This window comes from Pristis pectinata, chromosome 8 (assembly GCF_009764475.1).
Source record: "Pristis pectinata isolate sPriPec2 chromosome 8, sPriPec2.1.pri, whole genome shotgun sequence".
Lineage (NCBI taxonomy): Eukaryota > Metazoa > Chordata > Chondrichthyes > Rhinopristiformes > Pristidae > Pristis > Pristis pectinata.
Genome location: NC_067412.1, coordinates 55,922,119 through 55,945,235, shown reverse-complemented (window position 1 = coordinate 55,945,235; position 23,117 = coordinate 55,922,119). Strand labels below are relative to the sequence as shown.

Here is a 23,117-nt window from a genome sequence, read left to right as displayed (position 1 = left end):
AGGATTCTCCAGCAAGTGCAACAGCACTTAGTCAATTTCCTCACCCATTCTGAACTGCGTGAGGACTCCAGCATCTGATGCAGCCTAGCACAGTGTAAATCACCAGCAGTAATATTGGGATTTCCATTTTAGTATATGCATATGCAGAAATGACAAAACTGTCATAATTATGCAGAGTAATTACTGAAGATACTGACAATTTGCTCCCATTACTCCACAAAATCAGGGTCTTTGCTTTTCTGCCAGTAGTCTGGTTGATGTTTAAGTGATCCGGAATGAAATTGTGCCTTCTGGCACTCATCTTGGTTGAAAGGATGTTTACAGGCAAAGCACGGGAGGTCCTGATATTTTCTTTGAATGGTAAGTTATTGGATTATGGGAAGTGAAAGGAATCTTTGGATTCCAGTCCAGTGGTGAGTAGGAAGCATGTTAGCCAGATAGCCTTGGAGGATGCAACCATTGCTCCTCTTGACCCACATACAATGCAGATAATAGACATCTCTTCCACAAAGTAGTCTCCACATACCTGTTTTAGTCCAATGTTGGCAGCTTCTCTGGGCTACTGCCTGCTCTGGAGTGTTACCTGACCAACTGGAAGTCAAGCCTCTCAATCAGACTGACTTCTGGGAAAGGAACCTGTTTAGGAAAACTCTGCACATTATGAAGTTTTGACTTCATAGGATATGGGCAAACCAAACTTCTCGGCATTCTGAATGAACCTTCCCTCAAACCCCCATCAATGCACTGTCAAGTGTTGGGCTATTATTTCAAAATGTAATGACTGAAGTTATCCTTAAAAACAACAGAAAAAAGCTATTGATAATAAAAGATGTGTTCAGTCCATTGGGTCACTCCTCACGCTCAGTAAACAAACCTCATTATGCCTAGAGTTGAGGAGAGCAGATAAAGCTTGGTCACATGGAGGAGACTGTTAATCTCCCAGATAGCCTTTTAGTTAGATATTGCAAAGTGAGACAACAGAAATGTGAAAAGTAAACTAAATTTATTTTTTTCCTTGCTGAGAAAAGCTATATAAAAATTGATTAATGATAAAACTTGCTTTCTGTTTAATGACATTAAATTGTGCAATTCTAATGACGTGAGACATCATAAATCAGTATGACAAAATTACAGTGGGTGTGGGTGTTCCTTCAATTCTATTGTTTCAAAATAACTTTAATGACAAATTCACCAATGTAAGTGTATTTCACATTTTTAGGTACTTCCCTTATGGTTAAAATATACAAAATCACATGTGAAATTAAGCAAAGATACTAGGTTTTTTCTCCCTTAACCAAATTGATCTGACATTTCTTTAGCCATGATTTTAATTATCTGCCTCCGTGCAGAAGTATCACTGTGTGGGACACAGGACAATTCCTTGTAAGATGGAACCAAAACAATAAACAGCAGTAGTTCATTAGCTGTGATGTTTTATCTATTGTGAATTCTGCAGTTCTGGCCAGCAACCACTTTCCAGAAATAATTGTGTTAATTTTAATCCGATTGACAATGCGATATATTAGGAAGATGGAATGCTATTACACAAGTATAAAAACATGATGTTCGCCAGTTATTTCATTGCAGCTGTCAATTCTTTGAATCCACTGATGATGTGATAAGTAGAATTATGAACATTAATAGCCTTGCCACTATCTAAGTGCAACATGCTAACCTGCTATACATTTAGAAGTCAGTGCATTTTCAATGTGAATATTATAAAACTACAATACATATTTATTATGAGTGCATTACACTGAAGCAAAAGTGTCCAAAACACTTCGAGAGAAAATTTCGTGGACCATCAGGCACGATGTTTAAGTCTGAATCAATGTTAAGTTAATTTTTTCTAATGTCAAGATGAGCTTACCATTAGCTCTTGGTGTTTTATTTAACATTTATTCACCAATGATATTTCATCAATAGAAATAATTATATTAAGGTTTCCAGCTTTATTTAATCAAACTGATTGAATTCCCAATTGGTTTGCAAATTAGATAGGACTACATAGCCTGGCTACATTAGGTGGACTGCAGAGGTTTATGAGTCATAGTTTGGATGCCCCAACAATGAGCTATGGGAAATGGATTAAAAAGTTAACCTAGCAGTCATCACTCTATGCCCCTACCTAAGGAATAGGAGTAGGCCATTTGGTCCTTGTGCCTGCTCTGTTGTTCAATAAGATTATGGCTGATTGTTTAACTCAGTGCCAATTTATCCAAAAAGCTCTGCCTTGAATCTACTCAGCAACTGAGTCTCCACAATCGTCTTTACTTGCACAAGACAAAAATATTGTTCCCCATCTCTGCTTGACATAAAAAATCCTTATTTTGGAACTCTGACCCCTGGTTCTAGACGCCTCTGTCAGGGGAAACATTAACTCCATATCTATCCATTTTGCGTAACAGTCCTGTATCTTTTCCTTCCCTCGAAGGTTTTTGTTTTGGACAATTTTACTTCATTACTCTGAAAAGCTTTAATTTCAGTAAAATACTGTACATGAAGGGTCACTGGAATTCATCCAGTGCACCCTTTACTTCCTTTATTTTTGCAATGAGACCATGTTGATAAACCATTATTTTTATGTTTCGAAACAGAAAGAAATCAGTTTGTCTCGAACAAATTTATGTACATATTTAAATTTAAACAAAATAAATCTAGGCATTTTTTAAATGAAGGAAAAAGGCTGTTTCTATCAGCATTAATGTGATTGACTATTTTCTTGTTCTTCATGTAGCCCCGCAGTTGTCGTTTTCCCTTGCCTTCATTGCCAAAGATGGGCATCACATGTTCACCCACACTCACACGGGACATAGGGCAAGTGTAGATATCAGCAGACAGTTTGAGTGTGAGGTGACATCACAGACAAGGCCCAATGAGACCTGAGTCATAAACACTTCCAGTGAACGTTGACAAATAGGTAGCTAAAGTGAATCAACACCTCTCATCCCTTTTTTTGATCCTTGTTAATCTTAAACCTGTGCCCTCTAGACCCGGCTCAACATCCTGCTCAAACAATCTGTCAAAATCCACGTTTGAGACTGCTCAGAGTTTTAAATTAGATTATATCCCCTCTCAGATTTTGTTTTCATTTTCAACTTCTGTTCAATGGAAGGAAGCTCGGACGTTGTGGTGCTATGGAATCTGTGAAACCCCAAGTCCCAGAATCATCACCACCAATCTTTTTGAAGCAATCATCATTATACCAATATCAATCAGAATGTAGAGGGCACATAAAATATCCAATCAGTAATCTTGACAAGAAAAACCTAATTCAGCCTTTGCATTTTAGATACATTTTACAACAGCACCTGTAAATAAGTGAAAAGTTGTTTTTGTGGAGACAATGCATTTTTAAGGGATCATGGATTCTGGGATGCCTTTGTTGTAAATGTTACCAATGAAGAGGTATCATTCGGCTGTTCCTATGATTGAATTGGAGGAATTAACAGAAAAAGTTTGGTTTGTATTTGTTTTGCATAATAGAAACACAATCGCAACAAAAGTTATTTCCCACTTTGAAAGCTTGTTCCAAAGCTTTACGGCATTGGATTTAGTTTTTGTTGTTGTTGTTGTTGCTTCTGCTTGACCTCGCAGTGGTGTCAGCATTTTCATCAGATTTGTCATTTTCTTGGAACATCAACGAGCGTTTCCTTTTGTTTGACACTTGATGGCTTGACATAGATGATTTTCTACTGAAAGAAATTGTGAGCCTTCGTCTAAAGTTTTCCCCTGAGAAGAAGTATAAGAGTGGGTCAAAGCAGGTGTTTGCGGCAGCCAGACAGAGTGTGACTACGACTGACTTTTGCATATAAACTATGTCATCACAGTTCTTCTCTCCCTGGTTCAAGAAATGCAAATGTACTGTACGCTGGATGTGATACGGCATGAAGCTGATCAGGAAGGCAGCAAGCACAATTATGATTAGATGTACTGCTCTTCGACGTGATGCCTTCTTCTTATGAATGGCTGCTGTGCTTTTCATTAAGGTCCTTACGATAAAGGTGTAACAAACAAGAATGATGAAGAAGGGTAGGATGAAGCCCAAAACCAGAGATAAGTAGTTCATGATCAAAAGGCTTTTCAGACGCCCTTTACGATCAACAGATGGAGGTTCGAAGCACTTTGTTTTGTTTCCATGAACGTGAGAGCCTGACATCAAGAATGGAGCACTTGTCAATGTGACAAAGATCCATATCACTGCACAGACTATCTTGGCCTTCTTAACATTTACTACTTTCAGATTTTTAACAGGGAACACAATGGCCAGGAATCGGGTGAAACTCATGGCAGTCATGAAGTAAATGCTGCAGTACAGGTTGACATAGAGAGAGTAAGAGGTGATTCTGCACAAGATGTCCCCAAAGATCCATCTACCTTTGTAACTGTAGTACATCACTCGCATGGGCAAGGTGCATACACACAGCAAATCTGACACTGCCAGGTTGAGCATGTAAATGTTGAAAGCTGTTCTTTGTTTAAAAGTCTTCACCAGCACATATACAGCAAAGGCATTGCCTGACAAGCCCACCACAAAAACTAGGGAGTATACTGTGGAATAGACTTGATTTCGAAAATCATCAATCAGTGGGCAGTTGGAGATATTGTCCCCTGATTTGTTAGTTGGGGACCACGTCATTTCCTTATACATTTTAGCCTTTTTCAAATGTCTTCAGAATCTAAAGGATAAAACACAAATGAGAAACAATCAATTAGGTGGAATTTGACATATAGCAAACAAACACATACACTTTGCAAATGTGTATATTTTTGTTCAATAATAGGATAAAAGAGTCACTAACAAGGCCAGTGCTTATGGCTCAACCACAGTCATACAGCAAGGAAACAGGCCCTTCGGCTCAACTTGCTCATGCCGAGCAAGATGCTCATCTAAGCTTGTCCCATTTGCACGTGTTTGACCCATATCCCTCTAAACATTTCCTATCATTGTACCTGTCCAAACATCTTTTAAATGTTCTTATTGTACCTGCCTCAACCAGTTCCCCTGGCAGCTCTTTCCACACACAGACCAGCTTCTGGGTGAAAAAGTTGCCCATCAGGTTCCCATTAAATCTTTCCCCTCTTGCCTTATAGTTCTTGATTTTCCAACCCTGGGGGGAGAAAAGACTGTGTGTGTTCATCCTATCTATGCCCCATAACCATAAATGCTATTAGGGACGGGAACCAGAGCAGTAGGCCAGCCAGTTGAGGGATTGAGAGGAAGGTAGAGGTTAGGTCAAGTAAGACAGAAAGGAAAATCAGGGAAGAAAGGCAGAGCCAGATTAATGAACATGGTGGAGCTGATGGGCTGAAGTGTATTCATTTCAATGCAAGGAATATTACTATGGGTAAGGCAGATGAACGTAGGGCCTGGATCAGTACAACTATGATGTTGTAGTTATTACAGAGACTTGGTTGACAGTAGGGCAGGACTGGCAGCTCAACGTTCCAGGATTCAGTTGTTTCGTACATGGTAGAGAGGAATGTAAAAGAGGTAGGGGGAATTATTACTCATCAAGGAGAATGTCACAGCAGCACTCAGAGAGGACATTCTGGAGGGCTCATCCTGTGAGCCAATTAGGGTAGAGCTCAGGAATAAGGTGCGATCACTATGATGGAGCTATACAATAGGCCTCTGTGGTATGAAAGCACATGGCTGTCACGTGACAGTAAAACACTGACCCCTCTGGTCAGAGGACAGCATTGCTCCTCGGATCGGAAGTGACACTACTGTCAATCAAGGTTCGACTCCACCCCACCCATCAGGTGTGGGCATAGGGATTGGCCTTGGAGAGCTCCTTTGTTCCTGGGCCTGCTTGACCATTGGCCTTGGTAAACACCTTTGTCCTTGACCCTCAAGCCATTGGCTTGTCTAAATTACCTGGTCTGGCACCACTCAGCCTTCCAGCACTATAAAGAACGCAGCACATTCCTGGATCTTCCTCTTTCAACTGCCCCAGGAATAGTGAGACAATGCTGCAGAGACCACTGGTAAGAGTGTGCACCACCACGTGGTTTGGGAACGTCTTAGTCAGAATCCAGGGAGTGTTAGAGCTAATGCTTGTTTGGGTCAAGGTGTTCAGGCATTGAAGTGTTTATTCCTTGATAAGCTGTACCTTGTTCATTGTGTGTGTGTGTGTGTGTGTGTGTGTGTGTGTGTGTGTGTGTGTGTGTATCTCATCCTCGTGATTTCCCTCACATTCGCGGTCTCCTGTGTGTGTGTGTGTGTGTGTGTGTGTGCGTGCGTGTGTGAGTGTGCATCCGTTCCCATTCATTCTGTTCCCGCAGTTGCCTTTGCAATTAAACTATTTTTGAGATCCAAACACTGTGTCCAGAGTCCTCCATCTTTGAGACCCAGAAGAACCTTTTCACACAACAGCCTTTCAACAACCAGCATGAGATTCAGGAAAATATATATAGGCAGATTATAGAAAGAGGTAAAAGCAACAGGGTAGTTGTAGTGGCTGACTTTAATTTCCCCAATATTAACCAGGACTGACTTAGTGCCAGAGACTTAGATGGGGCAGAATTTGTAAGGTGCATCCAGGAGGGTTGCTTGACACAGCACGTGGATAATTCACCAGGGAATGAGCCATACTAGACCTTGTATCAGGGAATGAGCCTGGCCAGTTGATTGGAGTTTCAGTGGCAGAGCATCTTGGGAACAGTGATCATAAAAGGAAGGTAGAGTCAAGCAGAGCGGCCTTTTTGGAGCGGCCATTGTGAGAGTGGGCCAGTGTAGGAGTGGGGAACTGAGGCTTTGGCTCAAGAGGCTTCGGCGAGGAGGCACAGATGAGGAGCAGGTAAGAACACGTAAGGTTTTTATTTTCTGGTTAATCCGTGACCTTTGATTTAGTGTACATAAAATGGCATTTCGGGCAGTGGAATGTTCCTTCTGCAAGATGTGGGAAGTCAGGGAACCTCATGGTCTCCCTGATGACTACATCTGTGGGAAGTACACCCAGCTGCAGCTCCTGACAGACCAGGTCAAGGAACTGGAGGTGCAGGTGGATGAATTCAGGATCATCCGGGATTCTGAGGATATCGTAGATGAGAGTGTTAGCGAGGTGGTCACACCTCAGGTGCAGGCTACAGATAGATGGGTGACCACCAGGAGAAGTAAGGGGAGTAGACAGACAGTGCAGGGATTCCCCCATGGCCATTCCCCTCACTAACAGATAACCTGCTTGGATACTATGGGGGGGGGTGACCTTTCAGAGGCCAGCAGCAGTAGCTGGGTCAGAGGCACTGTGCCCGGCTCTGAGGCAAAGAAGGGAAGGGTGAAGTCAGGCAAGCGATAGTGTTAGGGGATTCAATAGTAAGGGGCGCAGATATGCCTTTCTGTGGCCACAATCGAGACTCCAGGATGGTGTGTTGCCTCCCTGGTGCAGGGTCAAGGATGTCTTGCAGCGGGTATAGGACATTCTGAGGGGGGAGAGTGAGCAGCCAGATGTCGTGGTCCATACAGGTACCTATAACATAGGCAGGAGCAGGGATGAGGTCCTGCAAAATGATTTTAGGGTGCAAGGTAGAAAGTTAAAAAATCAGGACTTCCAGGGTTGTAATCTCAGGATTACTACCCATGCCACACACTAGTGAGGTGAGAAGTAGATGCATAGTGCAGTTCAATACGTGGCTAAGGAGCTGGTGCAGGAAGGAAGGCTTCAGATTTATGGATCATTGGTTTCTCTTTCAGGGCAGGTGGGACCTGTACAAACAAGACTGTTTGCATCTGAACTGGAGGGGAACCAATATTCTCACTGGGAGGTTTGCTGGTGCTGCTCGGGATGGTTTAAACTAGAGTGGCAGGGGGATGGGAACCACAGCAGCTGGCGGTAGCGTTGAGGGCAAGGAAGATGGTATAACAAGTAAGGCTGAAAGGAAGGACAGCAAGGGATAGGCTAACAAACGTGGGGGGACAGATGGGCTGAAATGTGTTTATTTCAACACTAGGAGTATTATGAGTAAGGAGGATGGACTTAGAGCCTGGATAAGTACATGGAATTACAAAATTGTTGCCATTACAGACCTGGATGTGTGAGGGACAGGACTGGCAGCTCAACGTTCCTGGGTTTCATTGTCTTAGACGTGATAGAGAGGGGGGGTAAAAGAGGTGGCGAGGTTGCACTACTGATAAGGAAGAAAGGTACAGCAGTAGTCAAAGAGGACACACTGGAGGACTCATCCACAGAGGGAATTTGGGTGGAGCTCTGAAATAAGAAAGGTACAATTACACTGATGGGATTATAATATAGGCCCCCCAGTAGGCAGCGAGAGGTGGAGGAACAGATATGTGGACAGATTATGGGAAGGTGCAGAAACAACAGATTTGTCATAGTGGGGGATTTTAACTTCCCTGGTATTGATTGGAACTTCCTTAATGTAAGAGGCTTAGATGGGGCAGGACTTCTTCAGTGCATCCAAGAGGGGTTCTTGAAACAGTATGTGGAGAGTCCAACTGGAAGAGAGAACATACTGGACCTGGTTTTGGGAAATGAGCCAGGCTAGGTTACAGACCTGATAGTGGGTGAACACTTTGAGAATAGTGACCACAGCTCATTATATTTTAAGATAGTTAAGAGGAAGCATTACATCGGATCTTGGGGGAAGGTACTAAATTGGGGGAAGGCAAATTATGACAGGATAAGACAGGAGCTTTCTTTCATCCATCCAGAGCTGACTCAGCTTTTTCCATATGGAAAAGGAAGGGAATAGTACGTTTTCATGATCTATTCATTGATAACTGTCTTTCATCTTTTGAACAATTGTCTAATAAATATAATTTGCCTAGATCACACTTTTTTCGATATTTGCAGATTGGAAATTTTTAAAAACTACTATACCCTCTTTTTCGACACCTTTACCAAATTGAAACTATGGAAAAAATTTTAGGTCTTAATCCTTATCAGAAGGGCTTGATAGCAATAATTTATGATTTAATTACGAAAATACGTCTAGAATCATTAGACAAAATTAAGAATGAATGGGAAAGTGAACTCCAGACATCTTTACCTATAGAGACTTGGAAGAAAATTCTTCATTTAGTCAATACATCTTTAATGTGTGCCAGACACTTGTTGATACAATTTAAGGTAGTCCACAGGACCCATATGTCCTGTGGGCTAAATATTTTTATAACCATATAAATCCTATATGTGATAGATGTAAATTGAATGTGGCTTCCTTGACACATATGTTTTGGTCCTGTCCTCTTTTGGAAAAATATTGGAAAGACATTTTTAACATAATTTCAAACGTATTGAAGATTGATTTACAACCTCACCCTATCACTGCAATTTTTGGATTACCAAGGATAGAGTCTGGCCATTTATCTCCTTCTGCTAACCATATGATTGCCTTTGTTAGATTAATGGCCAAACGATCCATTTTGCTTAAGTGGAAGAATCCAATAGCCCCTACTACTTTTCAATGGCTCTCTCAAACTATATCATGTTTAAACTTGGAAAAAATTAGGAGTGGTACTGTCGATCCTTCGCTTAAATTTGAAGATATTTGGAGTCCATTTATTCAATATTTTCACATGATGTAGATCCCCTTTCAATAACTTTCCAACTTGGAGGAACGGAGTTGACGACATAATATTGTTCTGTTTCTACTGAGAAATTTTAGCCCAGTTTTTTTTCTTTTCTTTTTGTTGTTTTTTTTTGAAATTTTATTTTTTTTTGTTTAGTTTATATTGTTTACAATTTTTCTTATTGATTTGGGTTTTTTTAAATTTATATAATAAATCTTTTTCTTTCCTTTCTTTCATATTATATTCATTTACTAAGAGATCGTTGGATCTACAGATTATTTTTTATATTTTATTGTTCTTTATGACTATCTATGCTATGATTGTTATCCTGATCTCTTTGTATTACATGTATAAATATTAATGCTATTTATTAATCTGTATTAATTTGAAAACTAATAAAAAGATTCAAAAAGAAAAGAAAGACAGGGGTGTTGATTGGGAGCAGCTGCTGTCAGACAAGTCCATGTCTGACATGTGGGAGTTGTTTAAAGACCAACTGATCAGAGTTCAGGATCAGCATGTTCCGGTAAGGAATGAGGACAAGGATGGTAAGGTAAGGGAACCTTGGATGACCCGAGATATCCTAAATTTAGTCAGAAAGAAAAAGGAAGCATACGTCAGGTTTAGGAAGCTAAATTCAGACTGGGCCCTTGTTGAATATAAGGACAACAGGAAAGTGCTCAAGCAGACAATTAGGAAGGCCAAAAAGGGGCCATGAAATGTCCTTGGCGAGCATGGTCAAGGATAATCCCAAGGCATTTTATACTTGCATTAAGAAAAAAAGGGTAACTAAGGTGAAGGTAGGTCCACTCCAGGATAAAGAAGGGAATTTGTGTTTACAATCAGAGCACATGGCCTATGTACTAAATGAGTACTTCGTGTCAGTATTTACCGAGGAGAATGACTTGGAGGATAGTGAAGGCAGAATGGGGCATACTAATGTGCTGGGATATTTTGAGATTAAGGAGGAGGTAGTGCTGGGTCTTCTGAAAAGTATTAAGGTAGATACATCCCTAGGGCCTGATGGCATATATCCCAGAATATTGAAAGAAGTAAGTGAGGAGATTGCTGAGCTTTGACAAATAGCTTTTTTTGTCCTCACTAGCAACAGGCAAGGTCCCGGAAGACTGGAGAGTAGCAAATGTTATGCCTTTGTTGAAGAAGGGAAACAGGGATAATCCAGATAATTATAGGCCAGTGAGCCTCATGTCAGTGGGAGGGAAGCTATTAGAGAGGATACTGAGGGTAGGATTTATGCACATTTGGAAAGGCATGGCCTGCTTCGGGACTGTCAGCATGGCTTTGTGTGGGTCAGGTCATGCCTTAAAAACTTGATTGAGTTTTTGGAGGAGGTGACAAAGGAGCTTGATGAGGGTAAGGCAGTGGATGTCATCTACATGGACTTTATTAAGGCATTTGATAAGGTCCCTCATAGTAGTTTGATTTAGAAGATAAAGATGCATGGGATCCAAGGTGAATTGCAAGTTTGGATTTTGAACTGGTTTGCTCATAGAAGACAGAGTAAGGGCGGAAGACTGTTATTCTGGCTGGAGGTCCGTGACCAGTGGTGTTCCGCGAGGATCAGTGCTGGGACCCCTATTGTTTGTGATATACTGTATGTCAATGATTTGGATGAAAAATGTAGATGGGTGGATTAGCAAGTTGGCAGATGACATCAAGATTGGTGGAGATGTGGACAGTGTAAAGGACTATTGAAGAATACAGTGGGATATAGGTCAGTTACAGATATGGGCAGAGAAGTAGCAAATGGAGCTTATTTCAGGCAAGTGTGAAATGTTTCACTCTGGGAGGTCAAATGAAAAGAGAAAGTATACAGTTAATGGTAGGCCCCTTAATAGCATTGAGGTACAGAGGGATTTTGGGGTCCAGGTCCATAGTTCACTGAACGTGGCTATGCAAGTGGATATGGTGGTAAAGAAAATGTATGGCATGCTTGCCTTCATTGGTAGGGGTGTTAAGTATAAGAGTAAGGAAGTCATGCTGCAGCTATATAAAACTTTAATCAGGATGCACTTGGAGTATTGCATGCAGTTCTGATCACCCCATTATAGGAAGGATGTGGAGACGCTGGAGAGGATGCAGAAGAGATTTACCAGGATGCTGCCAGGATTAAAGGGTATGAGCTATAAGGAAAGGTTGAAAAAACTTAGGTTGGTCTCCTTAGAGCATTGAAGGCTGAGGGGAGACCTGTTAGAGGTTTTTAAAATTATGAGAGGCATACATAGGTTAGACAGTCAGAATTTTTCCCCCAGGGTAGAAATGTCAAACACCAGAGGATGTGATTTTAAGGTTAGAGGGGGGAAGTTTAAAGTCGACGGCAAGTTTTTTTACGCAGAGAACGGTAGGTGCCTGGAATAGGTTATGAGGTGTAGTAGTGGAAGCAGGCAGTCTGGTCGAGTTTAAGAGGCTTTTAAATAGACACATGAATGTGAAGGGAATGGAGGAATATGGATGATGGAGGACATTTAGTATAAATCGGCATCAAAATCGGCACAACATCATGGGCCGAATGGCCTGTCCAGTGCTGCATTGCTCTGTGTTCTATAACTCAGTAAGTTTTCAGATAGTTATGGATAAGGACTGGACATCAGGGTAAAGTACTAAATTGGGGAAAGGCTAATTACAACAGTATTAGGCAGGAGATGGGGATAGTAGACTGGGAGCAGTTGTTATTGGTCAGGTCCACATCTGACATGTGGGAGTCATTTAAGGGCCAGCTGCTCTGAATTGAGGATCAACATGTTCCTGTGAGGAAGAAAGAAAAATATAGTAAGGTTCAGGAAGCTTAGATGATGAGACATTGCAAATTTGGTCAAAAAGAAAATGAAAGCATATGTAAGGTTTAGGGAGCTGAAACTGGAAGTGGATCGTTTTATCTTTCACTTCTATGAAGGGTGACCTGATAGAAGTATATAAAATTATGAGGGATAATAGAGAGTATATAGCCAGTCCTGAAACATTGACCGCTTGCTTTCCTCCACAGATGCTGCCTGGCCTGCTGAGTTCCTCCAGTATCATCGTGTTTTTCATCTGGATTCCAGCATCTGCAGTCCTTTGTTTCTCTAGTAGATAGCCAGAGTCTTTTTCCAGAGTAAAAGTGTCACATACTAGAGGGCATAGATTTAAAGTGTGGGGGTAAGTTTAAAGTCTTTGAGGTACAAGCACGTAGTTCCCCTAAAGTGGTGATACAGGTGGACCGGGTGGTGAGGAAGACATATTGCATACTTGCCTTTATCGGCCCAGGTATTGAGTATAAGAGTTTTGGGATGTCCTGCTACAATTATACAAAACATTGGTTAGGCCTCAGTTGGAATATTGTGTACAGTTCTGCTCGCCAATCTATAGGAAGGATGGGATTAAACTGGAGAGGGTGCAGAAAAGAATCAGAAGGATGTTGCCTGGACTGGAGGGCTTGAGTTAGAAGGAGAGATTGTATAGGCAATGTCTGTTTTCCCTGGAGCAAAGATGACTGAGATGTGACATGATAGAGGTATATAAAACTATGAGAGGCATTGATAGTTTAGATAGCCAGTACCTGGTTCCCATGGTAGGGGTGTTCAAAACTAGAGGGAATAGGTTTAAAGTAAGAGGTAGCAGGTTTACAGGGGATCTGAGGGGTAAACTTTTCACACAAAGTGTAGTTAATGCCATAGTGTCACAGCATGGAAAAAGACCCTTCAGCCCAACGCATTCATGCCGACCAAGCTGCCTACCTGATATAGTCCCATTTGCCTGTGTTTGACCCATGTCCCCATCTTTTCCTGTCCAGGTATCTGTCTAAATGTCTGTTAGATGTTGTAATTTTTCCTGTCTCCACCACTTCCTCTGCAGGTCATTGCATACACCCGCCATCCTCTGTGTGAAAAATTTGCCCCTCAGTTCCCCTTTAAGTCTTTCCCCTCTCACCTTAAACCTCAGTGAGGGAGTATTTTTGTGACGGTGGGGATAAGAGGTTCCAGGGGAAATTACTGGGGCAATGGGACTGCTCTGTGAAATGGCATAAATTCAATAGGCCAATATGTCAAAGGAAATGTAGAAATCCAGGACAGACTGCTGGGATTTATTAAGAGACTGAATTTTTGAGGAGTTAGCAAGGAGAGTAAACAAGGGCAATGATTTTAGCAATCCTACATGGATTTTAGCAAAGCTTTTGATAATTTCTCACATGGCAGGCTGGTCAAACAATAGAAGTTTAAGGGAGAGTGGTAAATTGGATCATATCTGTATGCAAAGTGTAAAGGTTGAAACTTGTTTATGTGACTGGAAGGCTGTGGCGTTGGGGTTCCACAGAGTTCAGTACTCAACACTTGTTTATTTTTATACACTGTGTATTAATGATTTACAACATAGAACAGGACAACACAGGAACAGGCCCTTTGGCCCACGGTCGGCCCGAAACATCAACTGTTTACTTCCTTCCATAGATGCTGCCTAACCTGCTGAGTTCCTCCAGCATTTTGTGTGTATTGCTCCAGATTCCAGCACCTGCAGAATCTCTTGTGTCTCCCCTTTGGCCCACAATATCTGTGCCAACCAGGATGCCAATTTAAATTGCACATCTGCCTGCACATGGCCTATATCCCTCCATTACCTGCCTGCTCATGTGCCTGTCTAAACGCCTCTTAAATGTTGCTATCCTACCTGCTTCCACCACCTGCTACTCCCGGCAATGCATTCCAGGCACCTACCACCCTCTGTGTAGAAGAACTTCCCACATATCACCTCTATACTTTCCCCCTCTCATCTTAAATCTATGCCCTCTGGTATTTAACATTTCCACCCTGGAAAAAAGTCTCTTTGGAGCTAAATGTAAAAGTTTGTAGATAATACAAAAATTCACTATATGGTTGATATGGGAAGGAAATATTTAAACTACAAAATAAAGATGGGCAGAAAAACAGCAAATGTAATTTAATCCAGAGAGGTGTGAGGTGAGATGCAACGAAACAAGGGAATACAAAATCACTAGGAGGATATTAAAGGATGTGCAGGAATAAAAGGACCTCAGAGTGTATGTTCATAAATGCTTAAAGGTAGCAATTCAGTTCAATAAAGTAGTTGAAAGACACAAGGAAACTTTCCTTTATTAGCTGAGGCACAGGTTATAAAAGTAGGAAGGTTATGCCAGAACCGTGTACAATATTTGGTGAGACACGACTTGAGAACTGCATACTGTTCTGGTCACCACGCTGCAGGAAGGATGCAGTGAGTGCATGGAACAAACTGCAAGAGGAAGCTGCAAGAAGTGGGTACAATTGTGTTTAAAAGCCATTTGGACAGGTGCATGGATTGGAAAGGTTTAGAAGGATATGGGACAAATGTAGGTCCATGTGACTAGTGTACATTTGTTCTTCATCAAGAGACAAACTTCGTGTGGGTTTAACATTTGAATGTTTTATTAACCAACACACCAGACGGGCTTGCTTTCCCTCTCTTTTTACAGCCACTTCCGATTCCCTCATGTGACCCCTTGCATTGCCTACTGGGAACTGTTGTTCTTTACCATAACTACATGATAACACATAATAACACATCTTCCCCCTTTAAAGAAAAACAAACACAATACTTTGTCCTTATAAACCTGCCAAGAACCCTTGTCCACTCAGCAGCTTTCAATCAGTCTCTGAGGTGGTTTAATGGTCCTTTTTGGCCTGGTACTTGTTTTTGCAGGTGTTTTGCTTTCATTTGCTGCATTACTATTGGTGTTTTCCTGGGAGGTCTGGTCTGCATGTTCATTTTCTCCATATGCTGGCCCCTTTGGTGTACTGACAGGGGACGGGTCACAGCCATGGGTTGGAGCTTGTGGTCGTAGATCTACGCAGTTCCTCCTCAGAGGTGTCCCTCACTCCATCTGGACCTGGTATGAATGTGGATTTACTTCCTCTTGCACAACTCCTTGATGGACCATGTGCCAGAATCATGATCTCAGATTCGCAATTGATCCCTAGGCTTCAGGGCTGGTAGGCTTTTCGCTGTCTTATCATGATTCTGTTTCTGTTTTTCTTTCCCTTCCTCTTTAGCTTGTTTGACCTTGTGTGCTCCATTGGGTGTCAACAGGTTTTCATGTATTGGAAGGTTAATGCGCATGCGTCGACCCATCAACATTTGGGCTGGTGAAAGGCCGTTCTGTAGTGGCACACTTCTGTAAATCATTAGACTTGTGGAAATCCTCTCGTCCATCTTGCACGTTCTTCATGCGGCCCTTCACCACCTTAACTTAACTCTCTGCTCGGCCATTAGATTTTGGGTGATGTGGGCTTGAGGTTATATGTTGAAACCCCCAAACATTGGCAAAGGATTCAAATTCACAGCTCGAAAATTGTGGACCATTGCCTGATACTACTTCACATGGAACTCCATGCCTCGCAAACACAGCTTTCAGAAATGTGATAATTGCTTTGCTGGATGTTGATTGCAGTGTTGCAACCTCTCGGTAACTAGAAAAGTAGTCTGTTACAACAATATGGCTCCTCCCATTACAGTCAAACAAATCCACTCCAACTTTGAAATACGGCCTGTCTGGTACAGGGTGTGGTGTAATTGGTTCTGCTTGCTGCTTTGGTCTGTAGGTAAGGCATATTTCACATGAAGCAGTGGTCCGACTGATGTCTTGGTTCATTCTTGGCCAGTACATCACTTCACGTGCTCTACATTTACATTTTTCCTCCCCAAGATGCCATTTGTGTATCTTCTGGAGCATCTCCTTGCGTAGTGACACTGGAATCACAAACCTGTTCCCTTTGAAGACAATATCTTTCACTACTGACAGTTCAGCTCTGCATGCCCAATAATCCCGCATACACATTGGACAGTCATCCTTTGCTGCTGGCCATCCTTTCCGTATTGTATCATTGAGTACTTTCATTGTTTCATCTGCCTCTGCTGCTTTCCTGATCTGCTCTGTTCTATCCGGAGATACTGGAAGAGAGGTGACTATCATGTCAACATGGGCCTGTATATCTGCATTAACCTGTTGGTCACTCTTTTCTGTCTTGTTGACTGCTCGAGACAGAGCATCAGCAGCAAACATATATCTTCCCAGTGTGTAGATCATCTTCACATCATATTTCTGCAGCCTTATCAACATGCGCTGTATCCTCATGGGACAGTCATTCAGTGGTTTGGAAATAATTGAGACCTATGGTTTATGGTCTGTCTCCACTTCAACAGCTTGCCCATAGATGTACTGATGGAACCTTTCACATGCATATGTAGTGGCAAGAAGCTCTTTCTCTGTCTGTGCATAGTTGGCTTCTGCACTTGTTAAAGCCTTTGATGCATAGGCCACAGGTTGCCATGTGCCATCATGCTGCTGCAGTAGTACTGATCCAAGGCTGTGCCGGGACACATCAGCTGATATCCTGATACACATTTCCGGATCATAAAACTTCAGCACGGGCTCTTCAGTTAGGACCCTTTTCAACGTCTGTAAACATTCTTCTTGCTCATGAGACCAAATCCATTCATTTTGTTGCTTCAAGAAGTGACCTAAGTGGTGCTGACACTGTTGACAATTGAGGGATGAACTTCGCCGGGTAAGTCACTATCCCTAAGAAACCATCTCACCTCCTCTTTGTTTTGGGGCCTCTCCATGTTTTCAATGGCTGATGTCTTTCTTGGGTCAAGCTTCACTCCCTCTTCAGATATGACATCTCCTATGAAGATCAGTGTCTTAACACCAAACTCACATTTCTCTTTATTTAATTTCAAATTGACATTCCTTGTCACGTCAAGCACTTGTCTCAGTCGAGTATCATGTTCCTCCTTGGTGGACTCCCAGATGATGATGTCATACATCATGGTCTCGACACCAGGTATGCCCTCAGAAATCATGTAGATGGTTTTATGGTAGACTTCTGGTGCGGACAGGATATGGCAGCCGAAGATAACGATATCTTCCCTGTGGTGTGTTAAAAGTACACAGTCTCAAACTTGCTTCATCAAGCTTCATCTGCCAAAACCCAGACGATGTGTCGAGCTTGCTTAACCATTTGGCACCTGAAAACCGGGACATGATCTCCTCCCATGTTGGTAATTTAAAATGCTCTCTCTTGATGGCTTTATTGAGATCTCGGGTCTAGGCATATCCGCAATGCTCCATTTTCCTTTTGCACAATGACCAGTGAACTCACCCAATCTGTTGGTTCTTCAATTTTCTGTATGACATTCATCCGTTCCATGCGCACCTGTTCTTGTTTAAGTTTATCTCTAAGTTGAAACGGAACTTTCCTGCATGCATGGACAACAGGAGCCACTGCCTCATCTACGCGAATTTTGTGTACACCAGATAAGCATCTGAGCTCCTCAAAGACATCTGCATACTCTTCCATGAGTGTTATGTGGTCATCTTTGGTATGTGAAGCTACTATGAAAACTCTTTTCACTAGGTTGAGCTTTTCACATGCACTCTGACCTATTGGCTGTACTCTCTTTTCTACAATCGGTAGTTGTGATTTTAAGTGCTGCCCCTTGTGCTTAAAGATCACCATACAGACCCCTTTTACTGAAACTTTCTGTCCAGTATAGCTGGTCACTTTTAACTTCACAGGGTAAATCTTACTCTTTACTGTGACAGTCTTATAATCATCCATGGATAACAGATTCACCTGAGCTCCGGTGTCAAGCTTGAATGGAATTACTATCTCATTCACAGTTACTGGAACAATCCCTTCTGTTTTACCAGCAGCCACAGTCTGTACAGAATCCACAAAGAATTCCTCCATTCCCTCATCAACTGTGTGTACCTTTCTCTTGCTAGCCCCAGTTTTACAGCAACTTGCAAAGTGATTCTTCTTCCCACAGCTATTGCAGGACTTCCCATAAGCAGGACACATCTTTGGAATGAGTCTACCTCCACATCTGCAGCATTTGCTGTTTGAGCCTTCCTCTCTGCTTTGCTGTTGATTTCAGAAATGCCTTATGTGCTGCTTCTCTGTTTTCACAGCATGTACTGTTGTGTCTGCCCTGTGCAGCTCCTTAGCTTGTGCTCGTGTGGTTTCTGCTGACCTACACATACTCACCGCCTTTTCCAGGGTCAAATCTTTTTCTCGCAACAGTCTTTCTCTGAGTCCATTATCTGGAATTTCACAAACTATTCTGTCTTTAACTAGTGAGTTTCTCAAATTTCCAAATTCACAAGACTTACTCAGTGCGTGAATCTCAGCTAAGTATTGGTCGAAGCTAACACCTTGTTTCTGGTCACAGGAAAAGAATTTATATCTCTCAAATGTAATGCTTTTACTTGGGATAAAATACTCCTCAAATTTTTTTCATCAAAATGCCCAGCTCAAAAGCTGTCTCATCAATTTGAAAGCTGTTATAGTTGTCCAAAGCATCTTCGCCAATCACGTGCAGAAAAATAGATGCTTTCAATTTTTCATCGTTCCTTCCTGCTTCCACTAGCATCTAAATATATGTTGAATCGCTGTTTGAAGCATTTCCAATTATCGGCTAGATTGCCAGTAAACTGCATAGGTGTGGGAGGACTTAGCTTATCCATAATGGGAACTCTCTGCCTCTCGCCTGAATCTCTCTTGGCAAATCCGGTGACTGCTGAACTTCAGGAACAATGTGCTCCCTCGTCACGCCGGCCAGCTTTTTCTCTGTCTTATTACAGCTTTTCTTTCATATTCACTGTGTCTCTTTCTCAATTGCACACAGTATTCATCTACTCTCCCTGTTCAGACTTCACTCCAACTTCTGACACCATGTTATGTTTGCTCTTCATCAAGAGACAAACTTCACGTGGGTTTAACATCTGAACATTTTATTAACCAACAACATCAATGGGCTTGCTTTCTCTCTCTTTTTACAGCCACTTCCTGTTCCTCCATGTGACCCTTTGCATTGCATACTGGGAACTGTAGTTCTTTATTATAAACACATAATAACACATAATAACACAACTAGCTCTGGTAGGCACCTTGATCAGCATGGATGAGTTTGGTTGAAGGGCCTGTTTCCATGCTGTGTAACTCTCTGAGTACGCTGGAGAAGGTGCAGAGAAAATGCACGTGGATGTTGCTAGGATTGGAAAATGGTAGCTATGAGGAATGATTAGATGAGCTTGATTGTTTTTGTAAGAATAGAGGAAGCTGTTCTAATTTTATACACCTCACTTAATTGAGTTGTATGAAATTATGAGGGGCCTAAACAGAGGATTACGAAAAGGGATCAAAATCTGAGACCATAAATGTTAAATGATTAGGACGATTACAGGGAGATGAGGAAGAAAATTTCTCTCTCCCAGAGGGTGGTAGGAGTTTGGAACTCACTGCCTGAAAGGATGACAGATTCAGAAACCCTTATCACATGTTAGGTACTTAGATGTGTACATGAAGAGTTGTTCACTGCATGGCTGCAGATCCAGTTCTGGAAGGAGATAGTAGGATAGGTAGATTTATTTTTATTAGCACTGGTCAGGTCTTAACTTTTCTGTGAGTCCATTTCTACCATTCACCATGGGAAGTACTCCCACATCAGTATTCAGAACAAAATACTAATTAGAGAGCAAGATGCCTTCAGAAGTTTCCTGGACTATCTGCTTGCCCTTTTCTCTCTGTCTAGCAGTTGCTCAGTTCCTCTCTGCCTATACTCTCAGGTTGTGGGACGGCCTCCTTATGAAGCATGCTATCCATGAAACTCTGAGCCTCATGAATGGTGTGCAGTGGCATTATCCTAAACCTTGATATCATCTAGCTGCTGATACATCATGCACTTGCAGTTTCTAGGATATGGGAAATACCCTGGATATTTTCCACATGGCACAAAGTTGCCCTGACATGTCTCCATTCATATGATTAACTTGTCAGCAAAAATAAACAGCTTTTAAAAGCAAAAATACTTGTCAGCAACCTTCCTCTGTCCTGAACTCAACCAACTGGGATTTTCGTTATCCTCCTGTGAAATCTTACCATTGACTTTTTTCAAACCTTTTCCTTCACTGTCTAATCTCAATGCTTTGCCTCCGCTCTCGGATTTTGCCATTTCTTGCCCTTTATCTCGGTTTCTCTTGTTTGTTCAGAAACACCTGAACACGTGTTACCAACAGCTACTATATTTAGCCTGCCAAAAGACCCAAGTCAGTCATGTTCTCAGCAATATGGAGACACAAGAGACTACAGATGCTGGAATCTGGCACAACGAACAATCTGCTGGAGGAACTTTGCAGGTCGAGTAACACCTCTGGGGGTAAAGGAACTGTGGACCATTTCTGACACTTCCCTTCCTTTTCTAGATCTCTCTGTCTCCACCTTAGGAGACAAACTATCCACTGACATTTACTATAAACCCACTGACTCCCACAGATACCACTTCCCATCTTGTCCCTTGCAAGGATGCCAGCTCATTCTCCCAATTTCACTGTCTATAATATATCTGGTATCAAGGTGAGGCCTTCCATTCCAGGGCATCTGAAATGTCCTCCTTTTTCAGGAAATGTAACTTCCCTTTTACTGTGGTTGAGACAACTCTCTCTCACATTTCCTGTTTCTCAAACTTCTGCTCTCACCCCACACCCCTGCAGACATAACAGCGATAGAGTTCCTCTAATTCTCACCTTTCACCCTACCAACCTTCAAATCCAGCACATCATCCTTTGGTCATTTCCACAAGGTCCCCCTACCAGCCACAGCTTCTCCTCCCCACCCCTTTCTGCCTTCCACGGGGACCACTCCCTCCATGACTCCTTGGCCCACTTGTCCCTTCCTATCTGCCCCTCCCTGACTCCTAGCACTTTTCCCTGCAACCACAGGAGGTGCAACATTTGGCCCAACACCTCCTCCCTCACCACCATGCAGACACCTAAACAGCCCTTCTAGGGGAGGCGAGATCTCACCTGTACCTCCTCCAACCTTGCTTACTTCATTTGGTGCTCCCGTTGTGGCTTCCTCTACATTGGCGAGACCAAGTGCAATCTAGGTGACCGATTCGCAGAGCACCTGCGCTCTGTCCGCAATGGCCACCCCGAGCTCCCCATTGCATGCCATTTCAATTCCACTTCCCATTCCCACACTAATCTGTCCATCCCAGCCTTCTCCACTGCCAGGGTGAGGCCCAACATAAACTAGAGGAACAACACCTCAAATTCTACGTGGGTAGTCCACAACCCGATGGTATGAACATGACAATAGTGGAAGTCTTTTCGACACAAAATTGTGCAATCCTGAAGAATTACTGTTGAAATAACTTTCCAACAAAGGACCTCCCTCCCACACTTGTCATTCAAATTTTTGATTTGCGTTTCCCTATCTTAAAAAGCTTACAACCTTAGTAGTAATCCCAAAAACACCGCCCATGAAGTCCCATTCTTTCCATTTAGTTCTTACCTTCCAAGACTTTTATTTTCCCCCAATGTCTTTTCAAGAAATACCACTATGTTTTATGGCTAATGGAATGGTCTTTGATGTCACTTCTTGTCATTACGTGGTTCAGAGTGAAACTCCAGTGCAGTGCTGAAAGTATACTGCATTGCCAAAGGGTCCTTAATTTAAACAAGCCATTAAAAGGAGGCCCCATCCAAATTTACAGGTGGACACAAATGATCCCGTGGAACCACCTAAAGGCACACTTCAGTTCCCAGTGTCCCGGTCAATACTTTCTCTCAGCAGAATTGATGATCTGCTCATTGTCATTTCTGGGACATATTCTACTAACTGCTGTGTTTGCACATTACAAAAGTGAGTTTGCTTCATGTTTTAAGCTCATTAATGGCCAGATAAATGTTACTTCTTTAATTCTCATTTGTCTGTTTCCCAAACATTCTCTCTTGCATATTGTTACAGCCATTCATCTGCCCAGGAGCAGCTCCTTCCAGGTCAATTGTGTTTTAGAACATAGTGCAATCCTGAAGAATAATTGTTGAAATAACTTTCCAACAAAGGACCTCCCTCCTACACTTGCCATTCCAGCTCTTCATTCAATTTTTTGATTTGCTTGTCCCTATCTTAAAAAGCTTACAACCTGAGTAGTAATCCCAAAAACACCACCATTGCAGCTATAGTTTGGGAGTCATAAGACAGCAATGTGGAGGATGCTCTACCTCAAATTTTACCATTATCACTGTAGGAAGGTAGCTGACCTTGACTTGAGTTCACAATTTAATGTTCTGTCTTAGGAATGCAGTGGAGTTGAAGAATAAATCTACATCTCATTACTACATGCTGCCAAACACTTACACTCATATGTTTCGCCACTGCTGGAGGATTTGTTTAGTGGTCTTGTGCCTCTTGTGGGAAGCTTAATAAACAGGAATTCAAGTGAAAGAATGACTGTGAGAGTGCTTCGTCTTTGACCTGCACTTCCACTGAGTAACACCTCTCATAGGAGCACAATTACAGAGTCACAAAGTTATACAGCACAGAAACTAGCCCTTCAGCACAAGTCATTCATGCCAACCAAGTTGCCTATCTGAGCTAGTCCCATTTGCCTGCAATTGGCTCATATCCCTCTAAACCTGCCCTATCCATGTAGCCTGTCTGAATGTCTTTTAAATTGTACCTGCCTCTACCACTTCCTCCAAGAGCTCATTCCATACACCCACCACCCTCGGGTATGAAAAACC

At 42.2% G+C, this 23,117-nt stretch overlaps 1 protein-coding gene across 9 annotated transcripts in view; it reads right to left on the bottom strand.

The window, feature by feature from the left end:
* Nucleotides 1–982: 982 nt before the first annotated feature.
* The window catches only part of cysltr1 (cysteinyl leukotriene receptor 1), a 65,113-nt gene continuing 42,978 nt past the window's right edge, over nucleotides 983–23,117 (bottom strand). For all 9 annotated transcript variants that reach the window (XM_052021078.1, XM_052021081.1, XM_052021077.1 and 6 more), the window contains one exon: nucleotides 983–4,679. In XM_052021078.1, coding sequence (XP_051877038.1) covers nucleotides 3,554–4,651 — 1,098 coding nt within the window. In that variant the 5' untranslated portion in view covers nucleotides 4,652–4,679 and the 3' untranslated portion in view covers nucleotides 983–3,553. The remainder of the gene's footprint in view (nucleotides 4,680–23,117) is intronic.